General features: G+C 40.7%; 1 protein-coding gene across 1 annotated transcript; it reads right to left on the reverse strand.

Annotated features, from left to right (window-relative positions):
• Positions 1 to 443: 443 nt before the first annotated feature.
• On the reverse strand, positions 444 to 767 carry SERTM1 (serine-rich and transmembrane domain containing 1). Its single transcript, XM_009998332.1, has one exon. It carries the CDS (start codon positions 765 to 767, stop codon positions 444 to 446), a length of 324 nt encoding a protein of 107 aa, XP_009996634.1.
• Between the last annotated feature and the right edge of the window lie 8,440 nt (positions 768 to 9,207).

A 9,207-nucleotide genomic window follows, 5' to 3' on the forward strand; every position in this document is an offset into this window, starting at 1 on the left:
TGCAACAGAGATTTCATCCAGAAATCCTTTTCTGATTAAAAAAGGAAAAAGAAAAGTAGTCAGCTTATTACTGATTAAAAAAAAAACAGGGAAGGCATCACAACTAGCACAGAAAAATGACACAACCAGTTAGAACTGTATTACAATTTGGCAGGAACACTCTTAATGAACACCATGTATGTGTGAAAAAAAGACAGCGTCACTATTACAGGCATGAAAAGATGATCAAGTGTCATTATCCATTGTCCAAAATGAAAAGGAACATTAGTAAAAGGGGAGATGAAGACTAGAAAAGGAAAGAAAAAATAAAAAAACAAGAACAAAAACAAACAACCCTAAGGAAACTTCAGAAGCCACCTCTTCATTAATAGTCTTCCAAGGCATATGTTGCATGCACTACCTCCCCAAGAAACTCAAAGCTCTTCCATTCCTTTTGTTTAGTTTCATGAGGAAAGGTTTGAGAGAGCAGAGCGCTGGGAAGAAATACTACAAACCTCTAAATTAGTGAAAGAACTTCCACCATCACTATTATATTCTGGGTAGGAGGAACTGGAAGAAATTATGTTTTTCAGCCTCTGAAGTGCAATGATCAATAGCAAAAGGAGAAAAGCTAAGAGACTAAGGAATATAGAAACATAGACATAGACATTGGATAAGCGGCCAGGTGATGAATCCACTGAAGTTGAAAGGGATGTAGGATACAGCTCCAGAAAAGTCCCATTTTCCATGTTTCCTACAAATCCAGATGAAGGGTCGGGTTCTGACATTTTTGGGTTTGTGTTTTAAAAATCACAACAGATCTTGGATTCAAAGGCAGTTTTAGCAGCATAACAAAGGATTTGTTTTAGGCGACTTTTTCCATCACAATGAAGAGATGACAAATCAGCCAGTGATCAAATTTATCCTTTAGTGCTCAAGCCCAAGACAATGTAAGATTGTATCCTTTGGAACTACAAAAAAGGAAAAAAAGCAAGATTAATTTATTAGTTATTATTCCTTAGCACTAAGCTGCAATTCTTAAAGCTTTAGCTAACAAATAACTTTATATATCTCTTTTCCAAAATGCAGGGATTAGGAGAAATCATACTCATCAGCGAGTTAAAACTGACCCTTCCCTACCATTTGTTTAACTGAGGAATGGCACAATCAAAAATGTACTTTATATGGACCAGACATAGAATCCAAATGTGGATAAAAGCTAGTGAAGGAACAAAAGATCCCTCTCAAAACTTCAGCTCCCCAACCTGGAGCAAGGCACCATGATGGAGAACAAATCCACTACAATTAGCCACTTACCCCATTCTACCTTAACAGAATGAGAAAATCTGCCAGACCTGCTTTCTTACTGCATCTTTACAAAATGGATCAAATGGTTTTGCAGATCAAAATGCATGTCCCTCTAATGCTGCCATGGAGTTCTCAATAGCAGGCACATTTGAGCAAAGTGTTGCAGCTTCTGACACCTATCAGCAAACCCCTGAGGGAATAGGCAGCCAGGTCTCAGGGACAACTTTCATGGCATGTTGCATCCAGGCAGCTAAACTTCCTTTTATCCCTATGGCCAAATCACAGCTGCATTTGGGAATGAATGATGACCAATCCTAATCCCAAATACATCCAGGTGTTGCTTAGAGGGTGCTAGCTGGCCAAAACCACATCAGGAGGTGTGCACTTGCTAATTTAACAGGAGAGATGATGACAGGCCTGTGCCCTGGCACACATATCCACGTTTTCATGGACAAAAGGTTATACTTCAGATGTTGGTTTATTGTATATTTATTACATTTCTTGTTTTATTGCAGAACTTTGGGTAGTCTTAATCAAGCATCCTGATAGCCTACAAGATATGCAGGAGTATCTGCAAATACCAGATAAAAATATTCTTACCCTTGTGCCATATAACTCATACAAATGCATAGAATATACTAAAGCAAAACCATTTTATAACCCTAATAGCATTTAGCCTCACAACGAACACTATTTATTGTACCTTGTGAAATAAGTCATAACAGAAAGAACAAAGAGAGATCCTTATCAGATTATACTCCTTTTGAACTGTCTTTAATTTAGTGATCCAAAATTAACTAACAGAACAGTATGTGTTTATTTCACGTTCTGGAGGTAGTTAAGTGTGTTATAGCTAATTTATCCTTTTTAACAGATAAGCTTTGATACAGAAGATGTTTATCTTTGATTACTTGTCATCATGAAAAGCAGACCCACTATTAATTGAATTTCTTTATAATAAATTAAGGAATTAATTCACATAAATTCTTTAACATGTCAGAAGTTAAAAGCCTGTAGATTCTTTGCAAATTTGAAATCTGCTATGTTCTGCTTTTACTATTAACAGCTTTGGCCCTGGTACAAGGAAGAACTTTGGCACAGGACTTTCTCTGAAGTTAGTGGAAAATTGATGGTCCTAAACAGGACTAATCAGACTAAACCTCACCGTTAAGCAAAAGTGTGAGTTCTTTGCTAGACCACAGCCTTTGTAGGTGTTGCAGTGTTAATTGGGCTATTTTTAACATTCTGTAGTGAGATCTGAGGCACTGAAAACTCCAGTTCCAAATTACTATGGCCCAGATCCCAGTTGCCTCACTCACACTGTGTAGTGATGTCATGTTTAAATGGCTCTCACCATACAGTGTACATTCAGCTAATGTGGCTCCTTGGGTAATATTTTAGGAAGAAAAAAATATAAAAAATCTGTACTGATTAAACACACATTTAAAAATATGGACCTAAAATGTAAGGTCCTACTCAGTCTAAAAGAATTTTTACCATCTGTTGGAGTAAAACAGCAACATCCTATGGTGTGTGAACATATCTGACTAGTATTCATAGGAAAGGTACAAAAAGTGTAGGGAAATAACATGGACCTGATCCTGATGCCTGATGATGTTCCACCATTGCAACCCTCCTGGAGAGCAGCCAGGATGGCTCAGCCAGTAACATGGGGCAGGGCAGCAAACTCTGCTCCAGACCAACATGCAGCTACACAAACCTCTGCCATGCCACAAATCAGACCTCCAAGCCTTCAAGAGGGGGATCCACAAGGAGAACAAGGTAAATGGCATAACCATTTGTCTCTCTTACTCTAATCCTCCTAAAGGAATAACCCCCAATAAAGCCAGATGTCAGCTTCACCTTCTGGCTTTCAGAAATGCACAAAACCAGTTACCAAACTAAATAGAACAGCATCAAAACACCAAGCCCAAGCCTGGTTCCAAAAATAATGATTGGGAATTTAGTAACTGACTTCAGAGTATAATAGTAAAACTGGAAGTGGCTGCCCATAATAAACCTGTTCTCCCTCAAAGAGCAATAAACCCATCAAGGAATACATCTAAGGAATGAAAGTTTTCAAATTCTGGTGTCTACTTTTCTGTCATCTATTGTTGGAAAGTTGTTTTGGTTTAGGGCAAAAACTTAAAGCTTAATGATTGGAGATGGAGAGGAACACCCAAATAACTACTTCCAAAAACTCCTGCGCCAGGAGAAGCGGGACCTGTCTGCCGGGCAACTCAGACTTTGTGGTGTAACTGGATCCTGATCACTTTCTTGGAGGCACCTGTCAATCCACGGGATCCATGGCTTCAGGAAGCTTCCTGAGTCATTGAGTCCAACTGCACCACTGAAAATCACAGGTCACAAATGGTCTTTCTGACACAGGCTGCATTTTCCCACTGCCGTTACTCAGCTGTCACGCAGCCTTGCTGCTCTGATGAGCAAATTACTGCAATAGGTTCATGCACTTCAGTAAAACAATTCACTGTATCCAGAAGGCACAGAATCCACCTCCACACTTTAGCTGTACGAGAGAGCAAAGCCTAGTTCTGCTGCTTTATTCCCCAAGTAGGAGGGCTGGCACACAAGGAATGGCTCTACTGGACACATGGTGTGTCATTTGTATGTTTGTTCTGGCTTTTCAACCAGAACCACTATTTAAGTATCTTCCTCCAGCTTGGCATTGTTCCTACACTCATGTTCTCAGTATAAAGCACTTTTCATAGGTGAGGGAAACCACTATTTTTCCAAGGCTGGGGATACCTGTCAGATAGTGTGGGCAGGTTCAAAATCTTCTCTTTTACCCCATGGTCAGCAGGAGGTAGGCAAATTGGTGTTCATGAAAAGTGGGGCACACTGGGCAGGTGAGGGATTAAGCAAGCCATCACTACGTAAGAGGTAAATCCTGGGTACCATGCAGTATCATGCCTAGGTAGCCCTGCCCAGGTTACCAGCTGTTTGCACCTTTGATGGTACCCTAAGTGCCAAATTATATGTAATATATGTAATTTAACCTTGAACATAGCTCAGACAGTAATCTCCCTGTTCAGTCTAAGGTGAGTGTTAAATGATCCCACAGCACTTTCCAGGAGTAACCAGAAAGCTTCTCATAGCCCCAGTGTCATAAATCCTTTACCATCCATTTGCCTGAATTGTATTTCTTTGCATATCCTGATGCAACAACTCTACTTCTCCAGGCTCAGTGAAATATAATTTAATGGAGAATAAGCACAACCACTGAGGCCCTACAAACTGAGAAACAGGAGGCAAAGATAAGTCTGGTAGACTCATTTTCTTGGAAGTTTAGCAGCCATAGGTAAGCACTTTGTTTTCTTGGTTCTTCCTGGTTTTTTGTGACTACAAGTTGAGAAATACCTTGTCTGTTTCAGAGTCCTCAAAACATTTAAGCAGAGACAAACTGACATCAAAGAAAATAAGCATTTTTATGCTACACAAACTAACATTTTTTTGTTAGAATCTCCCACCAACTCTTCTGTTACAGGGAGTAGGTATCCTAAAAAGCCTTTACTGTAAACAACTCCTAACAGAAGAGAGCTTAATTTGCCTTTAGCATAGATAATTTGCCTTTAGCACAGCTACAACAGTGACATCCCTCATTCTGTCAGACATCAATATGCTGTTCATTGTATCTGCTTTCCTTCCCTAAAAAAAACCCTTTTGGCTGATTTCAGCCCAATGTAATCAGAAAGGCAGACTATGACTACAACAGAGGGTTAGATTTCTATTGCCTCCTTTAAAATAAAGAGATGAGGGTTGAAGAAGCCCACCCCCAAATAAGTGGATGGCTTGGGACCATCCCCCTGAGGGGAAGGATCTGGTGGTTAGCAGATCCTGGCCGGCATTGCAATTCCTGGCCATTAATCTGGCTAGGAAATGGCTAGGAAAGGGAAATGAATTGCAAGATGGTACTCTGGGTCTGTGCAAAAATGTCTTGCTCTGTATAAGGTAGCTAGCTTTTTGTTTTGAGTAGAAGAGGGGAGGCAGAGGACACTCATTAAAGATTACACTGTTTATCTCTATGAAATGACTCACAAGTGTGTTCTTTGCTCTCTTTTGCCCTTCTGGAAAGTTAAAGCCAGAAGTGAGCTGATAAGGACAACCTGAAACCAGAACCACTTCTCTTTGCTTCAGCATCAGGGCCAGAGGAGCAGGAGGAGGAGTGTGCAGGTTCCCAGAAGACAACCCAGGAAACGTGGTGATGCCAATTCCAGGATAAAACCTCCTCATCCCTAAAGGTGTGTTGCCCTCTCATGTTCTGTTACCGCAGTGATCGCGTCAAAAGCTGGAAGCAATTTTTTCACTAGATCTAGTAAAAAGATTAAGGTTTATCTTGACCTTTGCCAATTTGACATATGTATGAAGGCCAGTGAGCTTCTGGTTTAATTATTTTGTCTTCCCTCTTGCTACTTTAATTTTCTACATTTCTTCAGCATATAGGGCTATGTTACTGCATATGGTCCTTATAGCTAACATGTAACTCACTTGGAGTTTAGCAAGAATATGATCCTTAATACTTCTTACTCTTGCACAAATGCCTTTGGCAATTGAAAGACCACAAGTAAGTAGGATGCTTCTTTTTCCTGTTACAGATGGGTCCTCCAGGAGCAGAGAATCTCTTTACCATTCTGTCTGGGAAGCAGGATCAGTCACCAACTGACTCAATAAAACAGTGCACATAAGGAAAAACTATTTCCTGCCACGAGCAAAGTCTTCCTTTAAATTTATGACCTAATTTCATTTTTTATTATGATTTAATATGATTTAAATTTATTACTTTTAAAATCTAAGAAGACAAGTATCCAGATGGCTTCAATGCAGGTTACAATCAAGTTATAATTTGTTTGGGGCTCTCTGTGGTGCTGGGAAAAGGCAAGTCTCAGAGTCATAAGGATAGTTAGATCAATTCAGATAGTATCAGATGCTTGTATCATTTACATTTCCCATGGATCTGCAGATTACAGAGTTATTCAGATCAATGTAAAGCAAAGACGACATGACAGGGGATCAGACCCAGAGCCTGCTTAGGAGTAGGAGAAAAGCAAAGAGAATGAATAAAATACTTACAAGCAGGAAGGTATGGGGATGCAAGCCAAGGTCCAACACACAGGATGTGGTTATTTATCGCACCCAAATCTAAAGGGACTGCATGCTGAGAAAAGCCCCTATAAAAAAGCAAATCAAAGATGAAGAGTTTAGTAATAACTATGTTATATAAAAAATAGGGAGGGAAAGTGCTGACTTTTGAAAGATCTCAGTGCCAGACATTTTAGAAGAAAACAAACCACCTGGAATCCTGGCTTGTGTTTTATTCCTGCTAGCCACATCCTTCTGCTGTCCAGTTACAGCACTGCATGTATCATATGAAAACCATGCCTATCTGGGTCGCTGCTTTACAGCCATGCCTTGATAACACCTTTCTCCTCTTCTTCTGCAGAGTGCGCCAGGACCAAGGCAACCTGCTGTCCCCTGGCACTGCTTGAAGCACTGGAGCCCTGTATCTGCATTCCATTTCATTCCACATCATTCCCTAAAGACTCCTGTTAGGAAGCAGGTCTTTCAGGACTATGCATATTTATTTATTTATTTATTTATTATCTTTATTTCAGACAATCTGCACTTCAATTTCACTTACCCAAAATCCCCAAACTGAATATTGCATATGCACAAGGATCACTAGCAGATTCTTGTATGCTACATTTGTTCAACACCTAAAAGTAAAATGGACTGTTTTTAACAAAGCAAAATAAATTGATTGTATATGAAGAAATAATCCCAGACAATGAAGATTAGAGCAAAAGTAGGGCCACTTGCAAAAAGATCCTCCCCTCTGGGAAAGAAAAGACGCTTGCACAATCATTATACATCTCAGAGCTCTACCCTTTCAGCAGATTTGGTTTGAAGTGCATTAGAGAAGCTGATCTCTGGGGATGAATGTTAATGCATTGTTATGTTGCTTTCATCCCTTCAATCACCAAATCACTTACGGTTAAAGCCTGTCAAAGTTCAACAAAGAAAATTATCTAGTGCAGTTGTTAAAATCAGCATTGTTGAAATACAAATGTTTTGACAACATTGATTATACTAATGTTCCACCCAGAGGGAGTCAGACAACTTCCTGACCCCCTCCCCATGCAGAAGGACTGGTGGGGGGCTGCAGGTGAACCCCGAGGTCGGCTTCCCCAGGGATGGACCTGACATCCTCTGGATGCCAGGGCAGACACCCCATTGCCCAAGAGCACATAGGCTGAGCCTGGGATGGAGAGGGGGAGGCATCAGACCCTGATACCTTTTCTCTGACAGACCTGCCTCATAACACAGATTCAATCTTATGCTCCCCAGTTTTCTCTGCTCTTTGAGAGACCCTTTCTCTTCCAGTTCCTTCTTTCAGAGTGGCTCTCATTGGGGAAAGAGGCACAAATGCCTGCAACAAGGACTTTCTCTTAAAACAAAACACATAAAAAATTATTTTGCTTCTTACCAGCTCTCTTTTGTCTCTGAGGGATCCTCTTTAGTCCTTCTCCCCCAGATACACAGAGCATTGCTCTTGCCCATTTAGCCCTCCATTCAATACAATGTCCCAATCCCTGGAAAAGCTAAAAGAACAGAGCCTATCAAATCCTGATGTGATTAAACACGCCAGAGATGCAGTTCAAAACACAATACATCCTCAAGGCTCTTTAACTGCATGCATTCATACTCAAATAGAAAGCCTATTCAGTGAGATGGAGAGGTCTGAGCTTTTAATTACCTTTGAAGAACACAGAAATACTAGGACCAGAACATCAAGAAGCTTATCTACAGGAGACCCCTTGGCATACACAGTTGTATCCCACGGTCCTTCATTCTTTTTTGCACCAGTTTAATGCCCTTTGCAGCTCTTTTCACAGTCTCAGCTGAGGCAGCTGCCCACAGCTGACTGTGTTCAGGCATAGCAGGATTTGGCCCAAACCCTGTATTCGCTCCAGTTGCCAAGAAGATCCACAGGGATCTGTTCCCTGCATCTCTCAGGAATGGGAATGTGAATGGGAAAGAAGAAAACAGTCTCACTGCTGAATATCTGGGACGTCAAGTGGGGAAATAGGAACCTCCACGGTCCTGCCTCCCATGGAAGTCTGAATCTCACCCAAAGGACACACAGTCAGCAGGGAAATCAGTCTCCTTCCTGTGTTGGTTTGCTAAATAATATTTATGTCCCACTTCTGTTCAAAATTTCCTGTGAAAAATTACAGGTTGCTAAAAAATCCCCTAACAAATCTCAAAATCACACTCTTCCTTGACCACAGTGATTTCCTGGTGTCCAGTCCCAGCTTTATTCCCACTCTGAATAACTTTTGTTCCTGTTGGCCACTTTCAGACAAATTCAACCCCAGGCAGAAACCTCAAAGACAGATGAGCTCCTAAAGTTTAATGACAGCAGATGATCAGGAAGAAGTGACACAAAGGATCACACAGCCATTTGGTTCCCCCTAATAGCTTTAGGTCTCAGTAATTGACTTTTACAGTCAAACACAGCCATTGAGATGTCACTGCTAAAGTAACAGACTGCAGGTGCCTGTGGAGACAGCAGGCTGGAAGGAGGTGCAGGGCAAGGTTAGCCAAGGAAGAGGGAGGTGGCTATCAGGATTCCTTAATTTCTGCATTTTGAGGAACGACTTATTTTTTTATCTCTTCCAACTCCAAAGGCAAAAGTTTTGTTTCCACAGAAAATTTAGCATAGGGTGGAATGGCTGCTTAATTAGATATGTACTTTTTCACAGGGCAAAAAGAAAGGAAGGGAAAAAAATAAAAAAAAAAAAATAAATCACTTAAAGCTCATTTTCCTCAGTGGAACAAGGATATTAAAGTATTTCAGCTGCTTTTGTCTTGCCTCCTTTCATGGTTGAGTCATTCCATTCC

Source organism: Chaetura pelagica, unplaced genomic scaffold, assembly GCF_000747805.2.
Source record: "Chaetura pelagica isolate M959 unplaced genomic scaffold, ChaPel_1.0 scaffold105, whole genome shotgun sequence".
Taxonomy (NCBI): Eukaryota; Metazoa; Chordata; class Aves; order Apodiformes; family Apodidae; genus Chaetura; species Chaetura pelagica.

What these genes read in the sequence shown, in the direction of transcription:
- SERTM1 (XM_009998332.1), bottom strand. Translation starts at nt 767, where the DNA reads ATGTCAGAACCCGACCCTTCATCTGGATTTGTAGGAAACATGGAAAAT.